Below are 27,172 nucleotides of genomic sequence, written 5' to 3' on the forward strand. Positions count from 1 at the left end.
AAATCATAAATAAAATAATAATGATTATACTCTTGAAAGTTTTGATAAATGTATATCATATGTTCTTAGTTATTAAAATATATCTATAAAAAAAAGAAAATTCTGGTGTATATTACTTTAATAGCATCTTCTTTAGCCATATCGAAAAATTATGAATACAATTTGTTCATTTCAAATTTATTTTCGTAAACATTTTCGTACTTTGAGTCTTACAGCGTTATTATGTAACTTGTAAAATATCTCTGAAAAAATAATATAAAGCAGTCTATTGAAAAATATTCTTCATCACTTATAAATTTTCCAAAAATGTACGATTTAACCAGTTTGAATGACGTGACAACTAATATTGACTAATATTATTTGCAAACAGCTGATAATCAAATATCTAACGTGTACTATGTTATTTGAAAGAAACAAACAATGAGAATTAGGATGTATTTATTTTATATAATAAATTATAATCTTAAGTAAAAAATACGTCATGTGTACAAATATTGTACGAGTTTATTTTATATCGAAATATATGGTTATTAATATATACTAATCCTCATTGTTTGTTTCTTTCAAATAACATAATCAAACATAATTCTGAACTGATCTGAAGCAATCTGCAGTTTATGGTAGCATATGTGACGTATGTCAAGATGTTTGCACGCCGATAAAGAAAGTCATTAGGTGTATCATTAATCTATTTCTTTTACTATGTACAGCACAACATGAATAGCCTCGGTTTAAGTTTAATTTTAAAAATGGGCTGTATATGCTCCAAAGAAACTATCACGGTAAATTCAAGAAATTATACAGTTCGCGAACATCTTGGAGAAGGGCAAGTTTGATACAAAACAGACTTTTATAGATTAATACTTTTGTTTACATTAACTTCGCAAATTGACACTTATTTTGGTTAAATATTTTGTATTATACGTTCTCTGTTACTAACGGAAAAAAATTATCTCATTGTTAATCTCACATAACCTATACTGTCGTGTTTGTTTGTAATAGTAAATGACATTCTTAAATAGTATTTAAAAATAGTTCATATTAACAAAAAGTGAGTGTTTTATCCATGTTAAATTTGATTTTCCTTAATTTAGTTTATTTTGTATTTTAGTGGATTCAGCACTGTACTTTTAGTTGAAGATGCATTAACACATAAGAAGTATGCAATTAAAAAGATAATTTGTCATGGCTTAGAGGACCAGAGATTAGCAGCAAAAGAAATAGAATATCACAATCTTGTGAAACATCCAAATGTAATAGAATGTATTGATTCCACTTATAAAGGAACAGCAGATCCTGTCATTAACGCTACCAGTGAAGCATTACTTGTTTTACCATACTATCATGTAAGTTTTGTATCTTAAGAGATACACTTGAGTAATGGTCAAAAGTTGTAAGTTATTTAAAAAGGTGTTTTTTTATCTTTAGAGAGGTACACTTGCAAATGAATTAGAAAGACGTGCTAAAAACAGTGATTATATGAGTGCATTGGAAATTTTATATATTTTTTCACAAATATGCGAAGGTGTAAAAGCTTTTCATGAAGCAAAACCAGAACCTCTTGCTCACAGAGATCTAAAGACTGCAAATATAGTTCTTGGTGATGGTACTACACCTATTATAATGGACTTAGGTATAATATCTTGGTTACCATATGAAATAAAAATTAACAATAACATCATTAAATAAACATTGCTTTTTTTAGGTTCTGTAGCACCTGCAAGAGTTAAAGTATGCGGATCACAGGCAGCGCAAACATTGCAAGATTTAGCAGCAGAAAGGTGTTCAATGCCATACAGAGCACCAGAATTATTTAATGTTGAAAGTTATTGTATGGTGGATGAACGAACTGATATTTGGGTAAAATATTAGTATAATTCTTTAAACTATAGTCATTTTTACACTTTTATTCTAATGCTACTCCACATTGCAATATTTTTCAGTCTTTAGGCTGTATTCTGTATGCACTCTGCTATTTTAAATCGCCTTTTGATGCTGTATATGAAAGAGGAGATAGCGTTGCTTTGGCTGTCATGAGTGCAAATATTACATTCCCAGAAAATAGTCCTTACAATGAGGTTGAGTAACTATGCACATCTAAGTATATTTTTTGTGTGATTGGTGTTTTGAAACTTCTAAATGTAATACCCGAATTCTAAATTTTGTAGGAAATGCAGGATCTGATTTTATCAATGTTGAAGGTAAACCCTATGGAACGTCCTTATATATACAGTGTTATAGAAAGTGTACATGATCTTATCGGCAAGTTGGAGAACAGAGTATAATCATATAAAGAGCAATAATTTAAATATTTATTATTCAAGAATGCATGTACAGGTGATTTTTGATACTTCTTACATCACGTACACCAATCGAAAATATTTATCACAGTACAGAAAAAATACGTGATATTAAAATGCAATAATATAACACAGTAATTTTTTACTAACAAAGTTTGAAATATTTGTAAAATTTTACAATATCATTTCAGACCTTAAAAAAATGAATTACTAAGTAATAAACTTTAAGATATATTTTAAATACATACGTAAATATTAATGTTCTGAAAAACAAAAATTTCAGACTTACAGCACATTTATAGTATCGTTGGAAGCATAAATATGATATACTATTTTAACACAATACTGATAGCTGACATTTGAATTAATAATCAGCTAGCTTTCTTTAGATCGATCTTAATATGTATTATTTTTTACCTATCCATTTATAATATATAATTTCATTTCTATATGAAATCATTGTTTTATGAATTGAGCATTTAAACAAAAAATTAATAGTAATAGGGTATAACAACAATAAACACATTTAAGATATATATGAATTATGATATAATAACATATTTTGTGTACAATTTTTGTATGATAGTATACATATAATATAAATTATTTAATATTTTTAAATGCTATTAGAAATAGGCCAGGAACCTAAATATTTTGGAATCTTTCATGCTCGAAAAATTGTCAACTTCCTTGTGGTCTTATATAATTTCTTTAAGTACAAAATTTCATATTATTAGCATACATGAATAATTTCAAATATTTTGAAGAAAGGTTAATTTAAAGATTAGTTTTGCTTCAAAGGTAAAAATACATCAATGAAAATTTATTCAATACTAAGACTAAAGAGTGCCGTAAATAATTACATTCCAAAAATATTGAATTAATAAACTGAAATAATAGAGCTACTGGGTTGTGGAAGAAGCTGGAAAATCATAAGATAACTACTTTTATTACCTATACAAAAATTTACAAGAATTTATGTTTTTAACATTCGTATGAAATTTGCAAAAAAATGTCATAATCTAAATTTCACATACAGAAACGATTGCTTTCTACATCATAGAGAATCATACGATGTGACGTATTACTGCCACGTCACGAATACGTCATAATAGCTCGATAATGTTAAACTGAATTCACGAATGATTAAAAATACTTTGCATTAATCCAAGGTGATTCTATTGCAGAAAATTCTGATTTTGTTACCCGAAAGATAATTCTACAAAATTATTTAGAATGATTTCAATCTCGAAGACGCTCGATAATTTTTGAGCCAGCTTCACACCGGTTAACGTCGTTGTAGCTAAGAATGTAAAGTAGTTTTTTTCAGGAGCCTGTGCTTTTAAGTAGACTACTCTTCTTGTCTAGTCTCTCACATAGCGAAGGCTTCTCAGAAAATACATTTTCACATTTCATCGGTCTTACCTGTGAATCGTAAGTCACTTTGAGTTAAATTTATTTCCGTTCGCGAGCTGGTCCCTGTGATGACAAACTAACCTTATCAGTTTAAAAATTTTCCATAGGAAATACTATTGATGTTTAACGAAAATTTAGTCGGTAACTCATTGCATGAGTTTTGTGTCGCACGTACAAGTAGTCAAATACATAACAATCATTATTTAACAAATATGATTTCGATTATACGAATAAATAAATTATTTTAACGATGCATAAAAGAATCTATAGCTCAGTTAAGCATTAAAAAAGCAACGTTAATTTGAGATCTTATTTGCACAGTTGAAAACGTTATTAATTTGTGATAAGACGTGTTTTACATTCATACGGGAAAATCATCTATTCCTTTAGTGACGTATACTTATATTCAGTTGTATACTATTTCAAAGTGTTGCGTACTGTCAATGAAATGCACGTTTACTTAGATCCGTCAGTGAAATAGTTGTAGTTGACTTATTTTTTCACGTGTTTGTTAAGAAATATTTCAACGTGAATACTACGAATAAGAAATTCGAAAAATTTCCTAGTGTAAAACTAAATCGTAATATTTAATTGTGTTATGTTCTCTTTCTCTTGTGTTTTCTCAACATATATTTAATCGAAAAACGAAATACATATATTGAGATTCTAGAACTCTGTCATGACATAGCAAATGCTAATCGTTTACGCAATAAATCCCACTTCGTCCTATCCTTAGTACAACACACATATGCATAACTAGAAGAAAATGTGAAAATATCGATTAGAATAAAAAACGCGGGTAATTATAAATTATAAATAATTTATTATTCGGTAGCTGAAAAATCGTATCGTACAGTCGAGAAAAATTATATATATGTATAAATCAATGCTAAGTAGGGAATTGAATACGTAATTCAAAATTTATTCCAATTTATTTTTTGACGAGACAGAAAAACTAATTAGGTAATTTCGTTCGTTTTCTAACTGTTCCTTGGAAACTTTTATTGGTCATACGTCTAAGTCTTGTAACTGTTCGAAAGGTCAAGGTTACACTTGGATGTAGAAGATACAAGTGTAGAGATAAGTGAAGATCGACGATTCACGAAACTATTGTTTGCTTGAAGTGAAGTAATTTGTGTCGAGTTTGCACAAAAAGCTATATACCTTTTTCATTAGTTCGTACGTTGATATTTCGTCACGCAATGAAGTACGTGGATACAACTATCAAATTATGTAGTAATTTAACCCGTACTAATTACTTTGAGAACCACAGTATTAAATGGCCGGTATTTGAGAACCACGACTATCGCTAAAGTAGCACTTGTTAATACCTGTATTGTACAAAACTCTTATCTAAATTAAACCGCGAATAATTAGTGGAGGATAAGCAACTTTTTATTCGGTACTGGTTAAATAAAATTCAGAATATAAATTATAAAATAATGTTACATCACACGGTGAATAAGTCGTTGAACGATTTTAATTATTCAATTAACGATTAATAAAGTAACGATGTGTCGTAGTGACGTAGAATTTATTAAATACCACGATGTACCATCGATTTAATGGTTCTAAAACGATATTATTTAAAATTTGTTTATTACATAAAAATATCGAATACTATGTACTGTCGTAGAGAAGTGAAATGAACTTGACATGTCTTTAACGACCATATTTCTAAATTTAATCGAACGTAGCAGCTTATCCAATGTGAAAATCATGAATAAATCGCATAATAATAAGAGTTTGAAAACCTTTGCTATCTGTCCACGTGGTAACCAGAGATCGCATTACGGTCACGTGACCATCAATTAATCCTCGTACGATCCTCTAGACTTGGATGATTTTGTTTCACTACCGGAATAATTTGTATGAACCAACTCGTGTTGTTTGAATATCTAATGAATATTACGTTATTAATATCACATTAAAATAATACTGTAATACGCAACTTCTTGTGCATGTGTAATGCAATCAAATCCGCAAATATTTCATTGGCATGCTTAGATTCATGAATTTTTTTTTAATAAGTAAATTCAAGATATCGATTTACATTGTATTTATGTATGATATGGTGGCTTTAATATAAAAGCTAACGCATAAAAATGAAAGAAAGAGAGGTTAATTGAAATAATAGAATTAAAATGTAAAAATATCGTAGGAAATAGATTTTTCGTGTTACAATCTGTAAAATATTAGCTGTATAACGCGTGATAGTGAAAAAAAGAAAATAGGTTATTACGAGCGACCGTGAGAAAAAAAATGGTAAAATCGTACGATATCTTGAGATATCGTGTGTGGCTTGCTGTTACTTATGCGCACGATATCACTTTGAACGTTCAGTTAACTGCCGACGGCAGTGTGGGGTGGATCGTTTCTAAGTGTTCTTCGTTTGAAATCTCGTAGGTTAGAAAATACAACGTGAGAAGGTTAAGGTCGACTTCTATTGTATTTACTAAATCGAACGTTCAGCATTAAACGCTTTTCCGGTGAGTGAATGTGCTATCATTTACCATTCTATACATTCAATTGTGATCTTTCGTCACTCGAGACGTTATTTGTATGTACAAATTTTACGAGCGTCTATATATGACGATAATACGTCAATTTGAAGATAAAATCATTCATGCAGAATGCGATGTTGGTCTCGTTTATGATTAATGTATTATGTATGTAATATTGACAATGGGGGAAAATTTAAAAATCAAACACGATGACGTAAATGACCATGAAGGCATTAGTTGGAGTTAAAGTGAAAGCATTTGCTTTAAATCCGTTAGAAACTTCTGTTCTAATCCGTTTCGCTAGACCTCTGAGCATGTAATGTTTTATTTTATTACTTGCACTATAACTTTTTATTTAAAATTTAATTTTAGCGTCAAGTTTGAATCGATATAAACGTATGATATTTGATTTGATTACGTTTTAAATAAATTTCATCGTGAATTTTACGCGTATTCGGAAATACTTCGTTACTTTGATAATATAATATTTTAAATGTGGCAAAATTGTTTAAAAATCGAAAAGTTAATTTTTAATTCAAATAAACAAATGTATTAGCTGTCGTAACACTTTTTCTGTAGCGTTTATCAGTTATCCTTTTGTTCGATAAGAATTTAATATTAAAATTCCAGGATTACTATGCATCTACATTGTATATGCAAATAAGTACATTCATGCGCTTGCATTGCACACATCGTATGCGCGATGATTGTATAACGCACACATTGCTATTGGAGAAAAGTGTATTTAATATGTAAATGATGCGTGAACGTGAAATAATCATAAAGTTGCACTGCCTAAAACAACGTAAATGATTCCAAGTATTTCGTAAATGTGATCGTTATTTATGAATATTTATTAATTTTTCAATATTTCGGAAATACCTTTAAAGTATTTTAAGTACTTATTGATTAAAATGTATTAAAAATAGATTTATTTTGAATGTGATAAAATTGAGAAATATTTATAACAATTTCGGTGAGTTCTGTCCGTTTGACGCTGGAATGCGGTCGGCCAACTTTTACTTACAGAATCATTTAACATTTTAGACTTGAGAATTTCTAAAGCGGTAGACGCTTTTACCGTTTACGTGTCCGTTTTTTTAACCATGTGTTTTATGTACTAAATAAACAAAATATTTTAGAAAGAAGAATTGTAAATAAAAAAAAATTTTAAAGTTAAACAATACTGTATGGAAATTTAATCTATAGTAATAATATATTTGCTTTTAGAAATTGGTAAAAAATGTCTGCAAAAGCAATTCGGGAGGCAACTGGAAAAGACCTCATCAATCGCAAACTTCCCAATGGTACAAATGCAGTTAAATGTCGATTTGTGTCCATCACAGAAGACACAAATTGGGCAGATGTTGTAAATACCAATCCATGGCTTCAGACAGAGAAATTGGTTGTGAAGCCTGATCAGTTGATCAAGCGACGTGGAAAACTTGGCCTTATTAAAGTGAATGCAGATTTACCCACGGTCAAACAATGGATAGCTGAGAGAATTAATAAGGATCAACGAATAGGAAAGACAACTGGAAAACTGAGAACATTTATCATTGAACCATTTGTTCCCCACAAACAGGTAGGTGTTTGGTGTTGTTATAAGGAATCAATAAAATGAGTAAACCAATAACATTTTAAATTGTAGGAAGAGGAAGCATATGTTTGTATCTACTCCCACCGGAAAGCTGACACTATTTTATTCCATCATGAAGGAGGAGTTGATATTGGAGATGTTGATGCTAAAGCTTTAAAACTTGAAGTATCTGTTGGAGAAAAGGCCCCAGATCAATCTATGATAATGGAGAAGTTATTAGTACATGTGGCAAATGATAAAAAAGAGTAAGTATTTCAAAATAAAATTTTTATTTTAAAAATATTGATAAATATAATAACACATACACTTTTTTTTGTAGAACAATTGCCAAGTTTATCGAATCTCTCTATAAGCTTTATGTTAATTTATATTTTACTTATATGGAGATAAATCCATTAGTGGTGACAGACAATGGAATTTATATACTTGATCTTGCTGCTAAATTGGATACAACTGCAGACTTCATATGTAGACCAGACTGGGGAGAAATTGATTATCCACCACCATTCGGACGGGACGCGTATCCAGAAGAGGCCTATATCGCTGACTTGGATGCTAAATCTGGGGCTAGCTTGAAATTGACTCTTCTTAATCCAGCTGGTCGGATATGGACTATGGTTGCTGGCGGTGGTCAGTAGAAGCGAACAGCAGTATCATTTACGTGATTAATGTGGTTCATTTTAACCAAATTGTGATTGTCAAGTCGTTTCCTTTATTTTAGAAAGGTTAAATCGTATTCGTGTACATTTTTCATATCAAAATTTTGTTTTCAGGTGCATCTGTAATATATTCAGATACGATTTGCGATTTGGGTGGCGCGGACGAACTAGCTAATTATGGCGAGTATTCTGGTGCACCTAGTGAACAGCAAACTTATGACTATGCAAAAACTATTTTGGGCTTAATGACAAAAGAAAAACGAAAAGAGGGAAAGGTATTAATTATCGGTGGAGGTATCGCCAATTTCACGAACGTAGCTGCAACCTTTAAGGGTATTGTAAAGGCATTACAAGAATATCAACCGAAGCTTGTAGAACACAATATACAAATATTTGTAAGAAGAGCAGGACCAAATTATCAAGAAGGTTTAAGGTACTTACGTATTCGAAAGATACAATTTCGGCAAATAATACCAAAGGATCGCGTCTTAATTTGTGTCTTTAATTTCAGAATTATCCGTGAAGTTGGTAGAAGACTTGGTATACCTGTTTATGTATTCGGTCCCGAAACTCATATGACAGCGATATGTGCGATGGCTTTGGGTAAAAAGCCAATTCCAGATCCCGAAGCTCAAGAATTTTCTACCGCGAATTTTCTATTACCTTCAGGACAAGATGTAGGCCCAGCGGCTCCTTCAAAGAATGCTTCTTGCTCACCTACCAAACAACCCAAATTAAAAGCAAGCAGCTCTGTGGATGCATCAACGAAACAACTTTTCAGTAGTAAAACTAGAGCTATTATTTGGGGAATGCAAACGAGAGCCGTGCAAAGTATGCTAGACTTTGACTTCGTTTGCCGCAGATCTGAACCATCTGTAGCCGCTATTGTATACCCCTTCACTGGTGACCACAAACAAAAATTCTACTGGGGCCATAAGGAGGTTCGTACAATTGACGTTTTCTTATTTACACAATATTTACTTTAATCACAATAAAATTTAAACTTATTCTTTTTATTTGTATACGTAATAGATACTCATCCCTGTTTACAAACAAATGAAAGACGCTATGACTAAACATACGGATGCAGACGTTATGGTCACATTCGCATCTTTAAGATCTGCTTATGAAAGCGCAGTTGAAACGTTGCAGTTCCCTCAAATTCGAACGATCGCTATTATTGCTGAAGGTATACCCGAAAATATGACAAGAAAAATAATTCTAATGGCACAGGAGAGAGGAGTTACAATTATCGGTCCAGCTACTGTGGGAGGTGTTAAACCAGGTTGTTTCAAGATCGGTAATACCGGTGGAATGATGGACAACATTCTTCATAGTAAACTTTATAGGCCTGGCAGGTAACTTTTTTCCTCCTTACATTGTGTTAAAGTATGTTAACTTTAGTTACAAAGACAATCTTATTTTCCAGCGTCGCGTATGTTTCTCGTTCTGGTGGTATGTCCAACGAATTAAACAATATAATTTCGAAAGCTACTAACGGAGTGTTGGAGGGTGTCGCAATTGGAGGAGATCGTTATCCAGGAACTACGTTTATGGATCACATATTGCGTTATCAAGAAAATCCTGAAGTGAAACTGATAGTTCTTCTTGGCGAAGTCGGTGGCGTGGAGGAATATGAAGTGTGCGAAGCATTGAAGTCAAAGAGGATTACAAAGCCACTGATCGCTTGGTGCATTGGTACCTGTGCCAGCATGTTCAATTCTGAAGTGCAGTTTGGTCATGCTGGATCAATCGCCCATAGTAATTTGGAAACGGCTTCTGCGAAGAACGCTGCGTTGAAAAGCGCTGGTGCTAACGTTCCGCAAAGTTTCGACAGTCTTGGAGATCTAATGCAGAACGTTTACGAAATACTCGTAAAAACAGGAAAGATTGTTCCAGAACCCGAACTTCCACCACCAACCGTTCCCATGGACTACAGTTGGGCTAGGGTACTGTATTTAGTTGTCTGGAAATAAAATTCTATTTGTTTCCCGACAAATTTTATGAATAATTTAATTTTTACAGGAACTCGGCCTAATACGAAAACCAGCGTCATTCATGACATCGATATGTGACGAACGTGGTCAAGAATTATTGTACGCTGGAATGCCCGTTACTGAGGTTCTTAAACAAAATGTAGGAATTGGTGGTGTAGTCTCATTATTGTGGTTCCAGCGGTGCTTGCCAGCTATGTATTGTAAATTCCTTGAGATGTCTTTAATGTTAACAGCTGATCACGGTCCAGCCGTGTCAGGAGCCCATAATACTATTGTTTGTGCAAGAGCTGGTAAAGATTTAGTCAGCTCTTTGGTGTCTGGACTTCTAACTATCGTAAGCGAAACACGACATTTTGTAACATTTTTGTTCTATATATTTTTGTAAAACTAGTTCTAAATTTTATACAAATGTTAACAACAGGGTGATCGTTTCGGTGGAGCATTAGATGGTGCGGCTCGTATGTTTTCTGAAGCCTACGATGCTGGATTACATCCACAAGAATTTGTGAATAATACACGTAAAAAGGGTCAACTTATTATGGGTATTGGCCATCGCATAAAATCAATAAATAATCCAGATATGCGAGTAAAGCTTATCAAAGAATTCGTAATGGAGAATTTCCCTGCTAAGCCGTTGGTTGAATATGCATTGGAAGTTGAAAAGATAACTACGAGTAAGAAACCTAACCTAATTCTTAACGTGGATGGTATGATTGCATGTGCCTTTGTGGATATGTTGAGGAATAGCGGAAGTTTTACTAGAGAAGAAGCACAGGAATATATCGAAATTGGTGCTATAAATAGTTTGTTCGTTCTCGGTAGGAGCATAGGTTTTATTGGTAAGTACTTATTTTCGAATTATTCGTACAAAATTGTGCTCGACTATGATATAATACTGTTTTTTTGATACAGGTCATTATATGGATCAAAAGAGATTGAAACAAGGCCTATACAGACATCCTTGGGATGACATTTCCTATGTATTGCCGGAACAATATAATTGAATTCATCTTTCATTTGCATTGTCTGTCGTAAACGCATAATAAATGTTACGAATTCATTTAAAGTTTAGATAGTTACAATGGTCATGTTATACGTGCTAGCTCATAGCCGTAAAAGACAGATTAATTTTTAGAACAGATGCTTGTGAGCTATCGTATAATATACTATGAATATATTCATTGTCGCGGATCGAAGTTGTATTCGATGAAACCGCGGTTCAAAGGTTTTATGTCGACAGTAATTTATAAAGAATGAGACACACGTTAAATAACAAATATTATTCATATAATTAAACATTCCATAGAGCATTTTTTATTTAGCCAAAAACGTGGGACACAAATCGGAAAGATTCGACGATTAATTGTCGACCAATGTGCAGTACTAATAAATTAGGTTTTATTGGCGTAATTTATCTAAGATAGCACAAAATATATTTTTTCCGATAAATGAAGATATAAATATTATTTGAGGAGCTTTCTATTAGATGGGTTTAATCATGTATGTGTACGCATACGTGTATACCATTACATACGTGTGTATAAAAAAAATGTGATGGTACGCACATATTATATATGTGTATATGCTACATCAACAATTCTCTGCACAAGGTAGTTTATGATTTACGTATAAAGTATGCAAAATAATAAAATATGTTCAATATTTAAGCATTATCCTTAACTTCTTATTTAGTCATACTGAAACCTTGAAATCTAATACTATGTTAATTGTAGATAAAATGTAGGGAATGGTTGCCTTGTGTCAGTATTTTCATAAATAAAAGATGTAATATCTTAATAATACAAAATGGAAATAAAGGAATAAAGATTATTTTGCAATATTATTCACATAGTATAAGAACAAAAGAATATCATGATAAAATACATGATTTAATGTGCTTAATTAGAATAAAAAGTAAGTAGTTGTCAAATATTCGCATTTCAGTTACAATAATTATGTCCGCAAATTTATTACAAATTTCAGTATTTTATTAAACATTAATTTTTTAATTCTTATGTTAACGGTGAAATAATATTTTTATGTATACTAATTAGCATTCAAAATATTTTTTCTAGGAACGATTAGTATTGGATATTATGTATAGATTTTAACGGAAGTACAAAGCACCTGTAAAATGACTGATATATTCGTATAGTATGCTTACATAAAAACCTGCAAAAATACTTATTTCATATAGTAAATTTTTGAATTTGTATTTCAATTAATTTCTATTGGTAGAGATTATTGCTAATGTTATTAATTTTAATAATCTTTTGATAGCCATAAAAATACGATAATCAATCTTACAAAGCAAGGCTAATTTTGTATATCGATAAGATCACAGGCTTTACCGTTCTTTACAAAAACTACATAGAATAGTTTTTAATATCACGAAACGGTTAACATTCGAGTGAATTCGAAGAGCAATATAAATATCACATATTTTCTGGAGGATCCTCTGCCACTACATTAATGATTCGGTCACTGGGAGGTCGTCTATGTCGGCCTACCTGATATATACATTTTCTTACTAATTGAGGGATAATGATATTATTATAACATGACATTCCAATGAGGAGCACAGCAAAACCAATAACCTGTACATAACAGTAAACGTATTAAATTCGTATGAACATTTATGAAGTAGATGCAGAAACAGATATTGCAATGTTTACCTGTAAGTAATGGAAATATTGCCAGCCCAATGCTAAAGAGAAAACCCATATAACTAAAGTTCGAACGCTATCTAAAATCATTCTTGTAGTAGCACTCAGTTCTTTGGTAACGCTGATGCCCGCAAAATTGAAAAAAGCTATACTAAATGCAATGCCTGTAGAAAAATAATACAGTCATCCAAATTTGTGAAGTTGTTTCTAACGCTTCAATTCATTTATAATAAATATACTGACCAACTATTGCCATCAATAAATTACTACTATTTCCAATTTGAATAAAAGCATCTTTAGTGGCTTCAAGTGTCCCTTGAGAATTGTCAGCAAATGGAGGTGATGCATGTATAAAATTAAGAGGAATCATTAAGAGGCAAATACTAATAAATCCAAAGATACCTGTAAAAGAAGTATATTTTTATGTATTAGTTTTACTACAACTGAACATTTTCTACTTAATAATTATTACAAAGTACCTTCCCAACCAACTGCTTGAAGTGCTGGTATATTTTTTCCAGTTACATATTTTTCTTCTATCACCATTTGAACAGCAGTTATAACCTGTTATAATAATTATATGTATTTACTGTATATTTGATACAAACAGATTTTGTTATAAAAGTGTAAAAGACACGTAAATTGTTTAAAGTATAATATTACCTGTGCACATATAATAAGTAAGTCTCCAGTTAAAACAGAGTTGCTGTCAACTTGTGAATCTTTTGCATTAATTATGTCACTGAATCCAACAACAGCTAAACCAATTATAACCATTGCTATACCAATCCACTCTCGGATACCTAGTTTTCTCTCAAGAAAACCCATAGAAAGCACAGCAGTGAATACAATAACAGCACCACGCAACATTTGAAAACTACTTGCATATGTCATATTCAGGCCAATATACATAATAGATGTAGCACATGTATCGCATAATGCAGGAATAAGTAAAATAAAAGGATTAAATGTAGATGAGCCTTTAGTCAAAGGATTATTCTGCACAGATCTATCCTATAATTAGATAATTCTGATATTAAATATTTTGCAGTTAATAAATATTAATATATGTGGATCCAATGAATGAAACTTACACCTCTTCGACTATAATAACAATAAACAATTTTGAATAATAGATAACACATCATCTCTCCTACAAACATGAAGCAAGACTGCATAAAAGGATGATTAAAATGTCTAGCTTCTCCATCTTCACTTGGTACAACTTGTTTATCTGCAAATCTAAATTAAAGCCACAAAGGCATACATAGTTATACAGTATTGTGGATGAATGTTGGTCTAACAAACAATTATATTTAAATGAAGTCAACAAATAATTTTTTTTGTCATTTTTTTAAATTAATTATATTTCAATTCAATAATTTTGTATTTATCTCAATTTTGCTACTTACTTCACAGACAAAGTATTAAATGATCCAGTAACAACCATCAAAGCAGCTAAAATACATTGGTAACGCGTCCATGCCATTTTTAGTTATGTATAAAATTCTGGAAATAAAATTCATAAAGTTATACAGAACAAGTATTAAAACACTGCCCAGAGTGCAAAGTTACTCTATAGTGACAAAATTGTTTCAAGAATCACAAACTCGGATAATGTGAAGCAATGTTATAGTGTTGTTTCAGATAACTAAAGAATCTCACTATGGCTATCTAATCTAGTCAGACCACATACAAATGTTCCATAGGTTTAATATGTGTGCACATTCTAAAAAGTGAAATATTTTAATCTATTATTAGCATGGATAGATAAATTCTAAGTTGAACCTAATATATTTTTTCTATTAAGAATGCTGATCAAAAAGTTCACAGAAACAGTTTGTTATTCATGCTATTATGATTCATCAATAGTATTGTTCTTTAACATTTGTATCCATTAAATATTAAAGTTTGAAGAAATAAACAATATGAATAATTTTATAATGTATAGTTACAGATGCATACGCTTCTTAGTGTAAATTGCAATACAAAGAATTAATTTCAAAATATAAAGAATAACGAAACAGTCAAGACGTATTCACGAATAAAGATTGAGTACGATTTATCGTACGTTACACGGAATAAAACGTGGAAAGAATGGTAGCCAAATGTTTTTGCTATTACTGCATAGAAATCTTAGTTGCTGTTACTTTATAAATTGTATTATCGATAATTTCGAGTTTTTGGTAGATTAGATATGTATTAAAGCCAATAAATGTCACACAAGCAGATAAACTTCTCAAGAAGTTGAACAGATTTAACTTCTTACTGATTGTTATAATTTTACAACAAGCACAATATTCTTAATCGATAAATATGTTTCATAGCACAATAATAAATACAACTAAATGAAAGCTATTAATCTATTAAAACAAACATTGCGAGGACTAAACGAATTCTAATTAAATACCTTTGTTTTCACAACACGATTAATAGACTTGCAGTAAAATTATCATACTGTAAGAATGACCAAGTCAGAAACACTCTTTTGTATTTACAATATACAAGGTAACAAAGTTCATTGTCCTATAAAGATAATAGTATGATAAAACCAATCTCTTCCTCTTGTAGGAGTGTCACGTCTACGAATATCTGAGAAAAACCACGGAAAAGTTGACGGGAACACGGGAACGTATCAATTTCAGCATTAACGCATTAACGGTTCTCAACTTCTTCCACCTCCATATGCATAATTATGCGTCCATATAAATCGGAGCTAAATACAATTCTTACTTGAAATTCTTGTTTCAAGTAGTCATCGCGAAAGTAAATGATAATGCTACTTCGAATATAATGTAAGAACGTGAGAACGTACGAGCTAAAATAGTTTTATTTTGATTGGAATAAAACAGAACTAACTATAAGTAGATTAAAATTGAGAGGCATATTTTACGTATCTAATTCTGATAATGATATATAAGTATGTAATATTAACAGTTGCTCGTAACAATGTGTGAAAACACGAGTAATACTTTATTGTACATACATGTGTGTATCAGTGCCTCTCAATCGGTGTGCCATGGTGAGAGTATCATATGATACTCATAGTGAAATCTGTTCATGTTATTAGAATATAAATGTTTTGAATAATGCTAAAGCTACTGTGGAGTAACAATGTTTATTTTATGTAAATTATAAGCGATTACTAACAGTAAGTTTGAAACGACCGCCAGTAGCAGATAAAGTAAACAAACTTATATCTATCGTATCCATAGTGGTCAACAATAGTAACTTTCGAACTTTACTCCGATTTATGCAAGTTTTACCTGGTTTTACTTTACTATATATGATTAAAGAATGATAATTTCTCTTTACACACGTTTTCCGAGATATGAAATTCTAGGAAATATAAGTGTTCTAAATAACACGCACTTCTGAATGCAATGCGTATTGAAAGTGTGTAAATACATGCTCAAATATTATCGACGTACGGTAGACTGCATGAAAGATATGTAGTTTAAAAAAAAAAACTCAAGTAACAGTCTAGTATCTTCGCATAATTATTGAGAATTTAATACGAGAGCATAATGACATCATTAAAGAACAGTGAAAGGTTATCCGAAGTTTTGGAATTGTTTCTGTTACCTAATTATAACATTGCATCTACTACTTATCTTGATCTCCTGTTAACCCACATTTCTCAGAATATAAAAGAGTGTAAGGAAATAGATTAGATACCATGTTATAAAGTGCATTCATAAAATCGTACAATATAAAGTTTCGTATTAAGTTTGGTTATATTCGTTACACTTCTTTGACGTTATTTATTTTATTTTATGTTAATGCATAGTTTGACTTGCTATATTTTGTTATTATTTTTAAAAATCGTTAATTTCAGGTACATCGGACGATTACGAGCATTGTGTATTACTCCAAAAGTGGGTGTTGAGAGCATTGAACATTTGGAACTCCGATTGCAAACCTCCTCAGTCTATAAGTGTGTTTACTTTGAAACTTGTGGGAATAATTTCACGTAATGAATTACGTTTTCATTACTGGCGATGCCAGGATGTGTACAATAGACTGTGCAATGTTTTTAAACTTCACGATGATGACTTGCCAGCATCTATTAAAATGGCTTACACTACAATGTTATCCGATTTGATCAAACATCGAAGTGGCAGACAGTGGATTATAGATTCTGGTAAGCAATATACTGAATGCAGAAAGACTATATAAATTTAAACAATGAAAGACAATCATTTTGATATCATATAGTATACTTTTAATATGAATAAAAATTTTAATGCGATTAAAATATGAACACCTGTTTTATAGATGTTTGGAAGGATATTGTAAAATATGCACATTGGAATCACACTATGTATGTTACACGCGAAAGCCAAACATTTTTGTGGCTTTTGCTTTTACAAGAACAACAAAATATCAATTTTTGTAAAGAAGTTATTTTGACAATTGCTGCACCATTAATGTCGAGCACTTTTAAGTCTCAAGTATGCAATGGGTTGGAAGATAATTATCTGGAACAAAATGCATTACTATGTACTACGTTAGATTTATTAACTAGTATAGTGGAGAACACATTATTCGCAAACATAGATAATATGATACCTGAATTATGCCAAGAAGTTATTAATTTAGATATCAGAATAAAGGCTCTTTTTGAAGCATGTATTAGCACAAAATTTTTGCCATATGTTCATAAATTGTTAATGTTAAGTTTACTCGTTCCAATAAAACGTGCTATCAGAGAAGGACAAGAAACTGTTGATCTTGAAGTAACTCAAAAGTTTTTGTACGATTTGTGTTATGTATCCATGATGCTTTTATCGAAAAATTATATAATAGAAATAGTAAAAACAAATAAATTGCTACTGATATACTGGAAAAAGCTTCAGTCATTACGTAAATTTGATCTACCACATGAACATAAGTTTGAACATCAAGCCATAAGTATAATGGTATGGATTTTTCACATATTTTAATAATACTTTTAACAAATGATTCACTATATTTCTATATTAATAGGTTATACCCTTGGCTGTATGTGTTAGACGTTCATATATTAATCATGATCTTTTTGATATGTTTCTTACTAAAATGATTGATGTGACATCTACAGCTGTGCAAAGATTAGCATACAATATAAGAGATTCTATATATAAAAATGATTTACCTTTAGCAGAAATTTGCAAAGTATGCATTGATATGCTCTTAGAAATAACAGATATTATGGACAGGGTATGTTAAAAAAATATTTTTAACTTATGTTGTTATTTAAGAATAAAATAATTGTTAAGAATTATAATTAATAGTTGTATACATGTACATAACAGGATGTTGCAGTAATTACATTCCAAACATTATGTCATGTTCTCAAGAACTATGTGCCGAATATATGTCAGAAAGCTAATACAGGAGGAACAAATAATGTGGCAAACATAGAAAATGGACCAAAGAAATTTACGTTTGTATCTCCATTGGAGGGAGACCCCATAGTTGATCACCCTACATTGTTAGCATCACTTCTTAATGGGTTAGCAGTTATGACAGAAAAGTTCAAATTAAAATGGCAAGAATGTGTAGAGACTATATGCTTGCTATCACTTGCACAAGAAATCCTAAATCATCCAGGAATAATACCTGTGGTATGTATTTTAAATAACTTATTAAATTTATATATATCATATGCATTATAAAACTTTCTTTTAGGTCTGTGTAAAAGCTTTAAAAGTATGTAAGTTGGCAATTCAAAATTTCATGCCGCCAAATTTAGTACTACTCGTTGAAGCAGACAGCAACATGAATGATATAGGGCCAACGTTATTCAAAAGATTACACGATATAAACTGGGAAGTAAGGGATAGTGTACTAGAAGTTTTAAATACTATTGCTACAATTTCTGAAGACAGTAAGTGATTGTTCACGAAGCCACTGTTGACACAATATACTTTTAGCATGTGTTAATATGTAATATGTTTAATTATTTACAGAATATCCAGCATTTCAAGAATTTTTATTAACAAATCGGTTTCTAGAAATTGCACTTGAAATTGCTAAAACAGACAGTGAAAGTTATGTTCGAGCATCTGCTTTAGCTTTTATTTCAACTACTATTCGAATAAACAGACTGTGGGAAGAAAAATTATCGCAGCTTAATCTACCTGTATGTTTTTTTTTTTTACAAAAATATATGAAATCGTCGATTAAAATGCACAAAAAAAGTACTTTCCCTTACATTTCAGGATATTGCAATAAATCTACTTAACAATGAAAGTGAAGCTATAGTAAGGAAGGAAGCTGTAATTTTGATAAAGGAGTTATATGTTCATTGTAAATGGCAGTAAGTATAATTAAATAGAATTGATGTCTATTTTATATAAATTTTTGGCATAATGCTGTTTAGGAGAGATGTTATTGATTCAATGTCACGAGCAATGTCAGCAGCTGCTATTTCTGATCTTCATTGGGAAGTAAAAACAAGTGCCCTTGAATACTGGAAGCAATTCATAAAATCACATTTATCCGATCAAGGGGTGCTCGACGGACACTTTCCGAAAGTAACATTTTCCAAAGAACACAGGAAAATTGTGTCATTAAACGAAACCGAAATAAAACGAAGACTTAACAAAGCATTAGATGAATTAGCAAAGCAAAATTGTTTAGGAGTAAGTTAATTCATTCGACATATATCTTAAAAACAATATGTAATAATCTATTGTTACGAATTTTAGGTTCTTTTAGTTACTTTAGAAGATGACAGCGATTTCGAAGTATGTAGAACTTCGGCAGGTATACTGAACAAACTTAAATCGTTTCTTTTGAAATATAAACTTGACGAACCTGTGCCAGAGCTTCCTCTTCCCAAAGATAGTGCTACATTAGACACTTCGTATATTAAATATGAACAATCAAATAATATTGAAAGTTCTAATTCAGAAAAAGTGTTTAGTAACTCTAGCAATGTTATTGAAGAAATTGTAGATGCTAATGATGCAAATCTTCTTGCTTCTATCTACAAAAATTCATTGAAAATGAATGGAGAAGTACAAAACACAACGGAAAAAACGTTTGAATTTATTTCTTGTGTAACTAGACAAACATTCCTTCAGAGGATTTTTGATTCAGATATCGATGCTATCATTGAAGAAAAATCGCGATGGTTGACTACGTATACAACGAGCTTTGAATCTATATTGGATGATATACTAACAATGCATAAACAAGGAGATGTGAATTCAATGGATTGCTATTAATTAAAAGTAATATGCCTTGTCTACTGGACACGAGTTGAATTATAAATACTATTTTGTACATCAATATGGTATGCAATTTTATATTTAAATATTACTTTTAAAACTATATATTGGCACTTTGCAAATCATACTCTAACTATTTCCCTTATAATATGCAATCATAAGTTGTACTTTTATAAGCAGGGTAATTATAACGAAACTAGAATTATTGTTATTATTAATAACACATTTATTTTATATAGAAAAATAAGCAATATCTTTTTACATTATTTTTGTATCAAAAGTAAAATAAAATTTCGTTGTTTTATTAAATACGTAAATAATACAAAATAAAGTGAACTTATATTTATACATGCATATATAGTATTTTCTCGTTAAAAAAGTAAAAACTTATCCATCATTATATTAATGACAGATGAATTGTAAATAAACTAAGCATTTGATAGAAGGTTAAGATTTACTTAAAGAAACATCAGATTTAATATTGATACCAAACAGACAATCTAATTTTTGCTTGTTCTCGATTTACTTTTTATACTTTATATCATGTTTACACTAAAATGTAGAGCTTTATTTTTGTTTTAACATTTCCATTAACTTATCGAGGAACAAGAACTACATTATTTGTTTAGTAGACACTTCTTTTGCACCAGAAATCATATCTGTGATTTTAGTCCAATAAAAAAGACCATTCAATGGATTATACAATAAAATATTTGTGTTAACGTCAACTTCAACTATTGTCACTGTGTCATCTATTGTGATTATCTCTTCTGTTTCACAAATTTCATTATTAGCAGCAGTATCAGTATGTGATTTTTCAATCGTCAAAAATGAATTGTTTGGTGTCGAATTGTGGAGGTCAAGATGGTTAAGTGTGTCACTAGTTTCATTCTGTATTTCTATGTTTTCTCTTTTAATATGCTGGACAATGCTTTCTGTTTGAATTTTGCTTGTAATTGTTTCATTCTTTCTCTTTCTTCCTTTCCCTTTCTTATTAATTAAATCATTACAAAGCTGTTCAACTATATTATAGAAATCATTATCGCATATCTCTGTTCTCTTATTCAATTCATGTTCCCAAGTAGTAAACTGGCTACAGTTTAGTGAACAATATGTTTTATTATGAATATTTTTTTTTTCAGTCTCAAGAATTACTTGATCACATAAATTTTCATTGTTATTACTATAATCTAACATGGTAGATTTTAAATCTTTTTCTTTTACAAACTTCAAACCTTGAAGTTTGATAATTGTATGCGATAATTCTTGTGAAGTATGATGCTGGACATGATGATTATGTAAATCTGTAATAGAAGTATTCACATGCTTGCAAATAATGCAGTGGTATAACATCCTGCTATTCTTCTGTTATACCTGTAATGACAATAATTCATACGTAAAAATCGTATATAAAAATATTTGGAACATATGCCTGATTTAACAATTATAATCAAATTTCCGGGTGTATGTGACCGAAAATCGACATTATGAATATTTCTGAATACGACAGTTACGAAATAAAATGGTAAAAATAAAAAAATCCACTTTCGAACGGTTAATCTTATTAGGTTATATAAACATAAAGAAAAGAATTTGAAAATATTGTAAGCAACAGTAACTAATCATATTTGACTTAGACAATTAAAATACAATAAAATTTCGCATAAACTATACAACAATTTAATAAACTTACTATACTTTTTATAACATAAATTATTCAACATGAGACCTGTATCTACACGTGACAATCGGTTTAAAACTATGTACTTAAGGAAGCGCAGAGTGTTATCATAAATATCTATATAATATTATATTACAAAACGTAGAAGCAATAAAAATAGCAATGACAATCCAAAATAATAATACAACTATGTATTTCGAAGATTATTTGTGAATATAAAAAAATTTTAATTTTCGAAAACGATTCAAATGCGTTGCAATGAATTATAACGTCTTTTCTATCGTTACATAAGATAGAACGTAATTTCTTCGAATGCTATGTTCGATTGCGTTGCAACAAATGAAAGTATTACACGAGGCGTTCCCCGTCGGTTTATAAATAAAAAAAAATGCAAAACTTAAATAGCCGTCGATTAAATTTAGATTGTAACAAGTCGACTCTTGCGTGCATCGGAACTTGCATTAAGATTCTAGGGTACTTGGAGATAAGTCGTCGAACGTCGTGCGTTGTGATTGGCCGACGATCGAACGCGGACCAATAAGCGTGCGCGTTCGCGTCGGAGAGCCACGATTAAGAAAGTCCCGAAGCGCGTGCGCGGTCTTTGATACGCTTACCGCGATTCAGCGCGAGCTTTCAGTCACGCGCAACATCTCGTACGGGGTATCTCGCGACGATTTGTTTCGTGATAAAATCACGATCAAAAGAACGTTCTTTCGAGTTGAAACGCTTAGTGTTCGATTAAAGACCGGAAAGTGCAACACTCGAATTCGTGTATGAAACAGTCGTGTACCCGTACACGTAAGAATGTCCTTCTATTTCCGTGACAAGCCGAAATTCGGCGACAGACTACGTGGTAAATCGGGCGACGAACTTCTACAAGAAATCAAACAGCAATTCGACGAAGACAGCAAGTCTTTTTTCGAGCCGACCAGCAGATCGGCTCGAGATCCCTTCGAACGACATGCCGGATTTTCAAGGGTGAGCGTGATAAATAACTTTTCATAACGACATTAGTGTCTGTTAATCTGAACGGTTTTAATTGTTGGATTGATGATCGAATTCAGGAGTGTCGCGCCTGTGTCTTTTAGAGGTGAAAATGAACGTTTTGGGAAATCTTTTTTTTTGCGATTTGCAAACGATCGAGGGTACGAAATTTGTCACGTTATAAGATTTGAAAACCGTTGTACCAAAATTCTTTATTTATAGAGTGGCCCAATTTCAACGTCGTTTCACCAGCGTGTATTTAGTTTTCTCTGCTTGCCGGTTATTCTCGTCGTAATCTTGATATTTTCAGAACGTAAAGACGCGAAAGAACGTTGGACATCAGAATTCAAAGACGCGATTCGATCGATGAAAATTTGAACAAATATAATAGTATAAATGCGCAGTCGAAAATATTTTATATCTTCACCGACTGAATTACTTAAATGCAATCGAACAATTGTCGTTTCACAGTAGGTCTAATTTCGTGTACGTGACTTCTCTACGATTTGTGACAAAATTTGTAACTGATTTAACAGTCTTAATACTTTGTCGACTGGTAGCATGTTAATCGACGTTTTGCCATGGCAATCAATCCCTTGTTATTTATTACTGACATAGTATTGTATGAATCATAAAACAATACATTTAATAATACATTTAATAATACGTTCGATTGTAAAAATCGAACAAAATGGCGAGTAAATATTTCTTCTTAAACTAGAGTTACGAAACGTTTGCGAAAAATCAACGTTATACGCCTTCAACAATGACTTTACGTAGTGTAAACAAGTTTGGTTAGCGTCTCTCCGCGCAACCTTTCGTCACATTGTGATTATTGGTTTGATTTGTATGTCTCATCGAGCGTGATAGTCAAGTAGTGATGTACATACGTAGATCGATCGTCATGAATATGTGTGCTTTCATATGGCGTCACTAGGGCTGGGGAGGGGGGGGGGGGGTTGTTGTCGAAATTTTATTCGAATAATGATTTCTTTGCGATGTCTATTTCATCGAATAGTCTAATAATCGGATAATTGTTCTGTCTCTGCTTTATTTTATGGTAATATTAACCGTTTCACAGGGGATCCAATAAGTTGTACGAGAACTGCCGAGTCTATTTCGGTTCGTATTTAGATTCGATTCCTGTTTGTACCTTTTCGGACGAGATGGCTACGAGTAAGTAACATCGAACAGGATTAAGTTTGCATTTTAAAGATTTCTATGGTTTGGATGAAGTTTTATAATAGAGTGTCCCTTGTTCTCGATCATTTTGTTAAATAAAAGAGGAACTAATTCCAAAGGATATTCGAATTGCGAGGATACGTCTACTTGTGTCGAATCGAAAGTGCTTGTCTCCCCTCGTTCGACGGCTCGTAAAACTTGGCCATTTCTCGAGAAACGGGCGTGCAATCATCGTTGCACGTCCGTCAGGAAGGGGAGGAAATGATCGAAGGGTTTCGATGATCCTTTCATTCGATTTATTTCGTGTTTGACTCATCGCTTATTCAGACGAATGCAGGGGATCGTGTGGGGAACAGGAAATAATCATGTATCTGCTTTGTCACCATCGTAATCCCTTCGATACGCGAATATTTTAGGCTAGAACTGTTATCCGTGTTATAATTTTTCTTGCCCAGAGTTCATTTTTACGCCTAACAAATTGTTTGTACAACTTACGAGCATCGATTCTGATTTTATTTCACCCTGTTCGCGTAACGTTCGAAAGCACGTTACCCGAAGCGATCGACTTTTAAATTCGAACCAAGTTTCGTGGTTTGCTTCGGGCACGTGCTTCGTAACTTAAAATACGCGAGAGCACGCATCCGAAATCGCCTTTATGCTGTCTTGGCACGGTCCCCTCGACGTTCGAAAGCACCATTAAACGCGTATGTACCTTAATCGCGACGAACGGTGCTATCGAAGAGTCGAAAAGTCGAACGAGAACGATCGCGATGATAAATCGTACTTGCATGAACAAATTTGGAGTTGCAATTTCTCTCTCTTATCGACCGGTAGCATACGGACGTATAATTAAATTTTGTTTTCCGGGGTGAGAGTTACATTCAACCAAGCTACGATTTCAGCTCCGAACAGCCTGGAACAAAAATTTGATGTTTTCGTTTTGCCCGAACGATACACCACGGGCCAGGCTCGTGATAACCAGTTTTGGTCCGAATATCCGACCACGAGTCTCACACGTGATTGTAGCTTAAGCGGTTAATGTTTTTTGTTATTTGAATAGATCTTGTAAATGTGATTAATATTTGGTCCCGTGTCAGTTTCGTCCATTTGTCTTAATATTTTGACATTTTACAAACAACAATTGATCGAACAGTAAAACGAAGAAATTTATGGTTGCTCGCTCGCGGGCTTAAAAAGTACACGACAAACGATCCGTGAGTTTGGTCTTCGCCCCTGAGTCCTCGTATTCGAAGAAGCTTTACTAATTTCCATCGACCAGAACGATCTTAACTGGCGATCGACGATACGTTTATCGTAAAAAGGCACGCGGTAAGGGTCGCACTGCATGCCTGCCATGGCGAAATAAGTGGTAAGTCATTTGCCCGCGAGCATTTGGCAACAAACACGTTATTTCTGGGCTCTTCGCGGAGTGTCTGCGCTTCCGAAAAGCCAACGAACACGGCTCCCTTCTGGAGCTCTTGAACAACTCACGGTTGCGGTCGTCGAACGGATTTACAATCGGACCAGAGATGGGCAAAATATTATTCGGGTAATACAGGATACGAACGAAAAATTTCTCTTCGTAAATATTAACCGTTTTCACGGAACATTAACAAGAGTTAAATAATTCTTTAACGCTTTCAGTGCCAGACATACTCACGGAACTAACATTTTTTTCTTATACAATTGAAAAACTGTATAATGTAACATTCGCGTTAGTATTTTTTGGTTTCACGACCCGATCGAAATTCACGAATCTTACCCAGACTTGTTTTGTATAACAATTGATCTTCGGAATTAATTTTTTGATTCTCTGTCACCCATGTCCTGGGTGACGTGGCGATCAACGTATTAAGACGGCACTGTCTGGACTACTGGCCGAGTAACCGTGTAACGCGAGTACATACTTTGCTCCCTTCGCAATTTGGCTTCGTCCTAGCAGGACCACCGCGAAATTCACCCACGTTCACCATATTGATTTCGTTTCATCCCGTGAACCACTACGTCGTCACCCTCTTTCGTCCAAAAGGGGCGTTTAATGTTATTGGGGTGGTTCTAATAGCTGCTGCGTGCACTGCTACGAACTATCTACAACGAGTTAGGGATACGCTCGGTGCTTCGGTGTGTCCTCTCCGATGAGAATTTTTTATTTAACGTCTGGACCAAAAGACAGAACAATCTTGTACTATGATTAAACGTTCAATAAATATTCTTGGAAAGTGCGGAAGCGAATAACGTAAAACAAGAATTAAATGAACTTTCGTGGTCGAATAAAGAAAGATTCGTCGTTTAGCTCCAAACTTGATTCAAGGAGAACGTTTGTAAATTGTTAACGGACAGGAAATAGTTTCTTCGAGATTTTTCTCTGTCGAGAATTTCAATGAACATTCGTTCGCGATACTTGGTGTATGCGGCCGCCATCGCCAAACATCGCCCAGGCGTCTTCGAAGACGCAGGAACATTCTCGGCGACGCCGAGATCTCTCAAAATAGCCGCCATTGATTCTCTCGCCATTCCAGACGCGAGATCTTCGATCTAGAATAATCTGTCGATTCGACGCGTGACAATTTGCACGTAAATCGACTAAGAAAAAAATCTTCTTTAACGAGGTACGAAATTAAACATTAAACAAGGTTGAATCGATTGGAATTGACTCGCGAAAAAAAAAAAAGCAATGAAAATATTTGAAGTATTTTATATTTAAAGAGAATAGATAGAAAATATTAAATATAACAGAATATTTGAAACATTCAGGTTAAGTTGGGATATTTTAAATGCTACAGCGATTCCACAACGTCTGCTAATAGAAGAATGATTCGACATGTGAATAAAGCAGTATGAAATTAAATTTCTATGGGAATCGAGCGATTTGTCAAGCTTGATTTCAGTACATTCGAACGTGCGTGTGTGGTTGATCTCTCTCTCTCTCTCTCTCTCTCTCTCTCTCTCTCTCTCTCTCTCTC

General features: G+C 32.4%; 5 protein-coding genes across 8 annotated transcripts in view; 4 read left to right on the top strand and 1 right to left on the bottom strand.

The window, feature by feature from the left end:
* Window positions 1-620: 620 nt before the first annotated feature.
* LOC128892215 (serine/threonine-protein kinase 16) lies at window positions 621-2,694 on the top strand. The gene is made up of 6 exons (XM_054152462.1): window positions 621-826; window positions 1,112-1,346; window positions 1,429-1,633; window positions 1,706-1,860; window positions 1,944-2,078; window positions 2,169-2,694. Exons 1-6 carry the CDS (start codon window positions 717-719, stop codon window positions 2,283-2,285), a joined length of 957 nt encoding a protein of 318 aa, XP_054008437.1. The 5' UTR covers window positions 621-716; the 3' UTR covers window positions 2,286-2,694.
* Window positions 2,695-3,568: 874 nt separating this feature from the next.
* LOC128892209 (ATP-citrate synthase) lies at window positions 3,569-12,306 on the top strand. Of its 2 annotated transcripts, none has more exons than XM_054152454.1 (11): window positions 3,569-3,734; window positions 7,451-7,805; window positions 7,872-8,065; window positions 8,140-8,450; window positions 8,594-8,912; window positions 8,991-9,420; window positions 9,512-9,837; window positions 9,909-10,428; window positions 10,505-10,810; window positions 10,898-11,315; window positions 11,389-12,306. In XM_054152454.1, the coding sequence occupies exons 2-11, from the start codon at window positions 7,464-7,466 to the stop codon at window positions 11,478-11,480; spliced, it is 3,258 nt and encodes a 1,085-aa protein (XP_054008429.1). In that variant the 5' UTR covers window positions 3,569-3,734; window positions 7,451-7,463; the 3' UTR covers window positions 11,481-12,306. The 2 variants fall into 2 exon arrangements, with proteins under 2 accessions (XP_054008429.1, XP_054008428.1); XM_054152453.1 differs by lacking the exon at window positions 3,569-3,734 and adding an exon at window positions 6,046-6,205.
* On the bottom strand, window positions 11,388-15,821 carry LOC128892214 (solute carrier family 35 member F6). Its single transcript, XM_054152460.1, has 8 exons — window positions 15,553-15,821; window positions 14,555-14,651; window positions 14,237-14,384; window positions 13,806-14,156; window positions 13,622-13,706; window positions 13,386-13,544; window positions 13,152-13,306; window positions 11,388-13,073 (listed from the first exon to the last, which is right to left on the bottom strand). Exons 2-8 carry the CDS (start codon window positions 14,629-14,631, stop codon window positions 12,912-12,914), a joined length of 1,137 nt encoding a protein of 378 aa, XP_054008435.1. The 5' UTR covers window positions 14,632-14,651; window positions 15,553-15,821; the 3' UTR covers window positions 11,388-12,911.
* Window positions 15,822-16,514: 693 nt separating this feature from the next.
* On the top strand, window positions 16,515-21,645 carry LOC128892210 (uncharacterized). 3 transcript variants are annotated; one of them, XR_008461024.1, is made up of 11 exons: window positions 16,515-16,799; window positions 16,981-17,286; window positions 17,421-18,064; window positions 18,132-18,344; window positions 18,440-18,751; window positions 18,816-19,014; window positions 19,097-19,269; window positions 19,349-19,446; window positions 19,510-19,771; window positions 19,838-20,427; window positions 21,505-21,645. XR_008461024.1 is itself a non-coding variant. In XM_054152455.1 (10 exons), the coding sequence occupies exons 1-10, from the start codon at window positions 16,670-16,672 to the stop codon at window positions 20,357-20,359; spliced, it is 2,859 nt and encodes a 952-aa protein (XP_054008430.1). In that variant the 5' UTR covers window positions 16,515-16,669; the 3' UTR covers window positions 20,360-21,090. The 3 variants fall into 3 exon arrangements, 2 of the variants coding, with proteins under 2 accessions (XP_054008430.1, XP_054008431.1); XM_054152455.1 differs by lacking the exon at window positions 21,505-21,645 and having other exon boundaries at window positions 19,838-21,090; XM_054152456.1 differs by lacking the exon at window positions 21,505-21,645 and having other exon boundaries at window positions 16,515-16,695; window positions 19,838-21,090.
* A 1,037-nt stretch (window positions 21,646-22,682) lies between these two features.
* The window catches only part of LOC128891955 (BAG domain-containing protein Samui-like), a 21,727-nt gene continuing 17,237 nt past the window's right edge, over window positions 22,683-27,172 (top strand). Inside the window, exon 1 of the mRNA XM_054151953.1 lies at window positions 22,683-23,021. Within this exon, the coding sequence (XP_054007928.1) occupies window positions 22,848-23,021 (174 nt within the window). The 5' untranslated portion in view covers window positions 22,683-22,847. The remainder of the gene's footprint in view (window positions 23,022-27,172) is intronic.

The sequence above is a fragment of the Hylaeus anthracinus genome, unplaced genomic scaffold (assembly GCF_026225885.1).
Source record: "Hylaeus anthracinus isolate JK02 unplaced genomic scaffold, UHH_iyHylAnth1.0_haploid 12002, whole genome shotgun sequence".
NCBI lineage: Eukaryota > Metazoa > Arthropoda > Insecta > Hymenoptera > Colletidae > Hylaeus > Hylaeus anthracinus.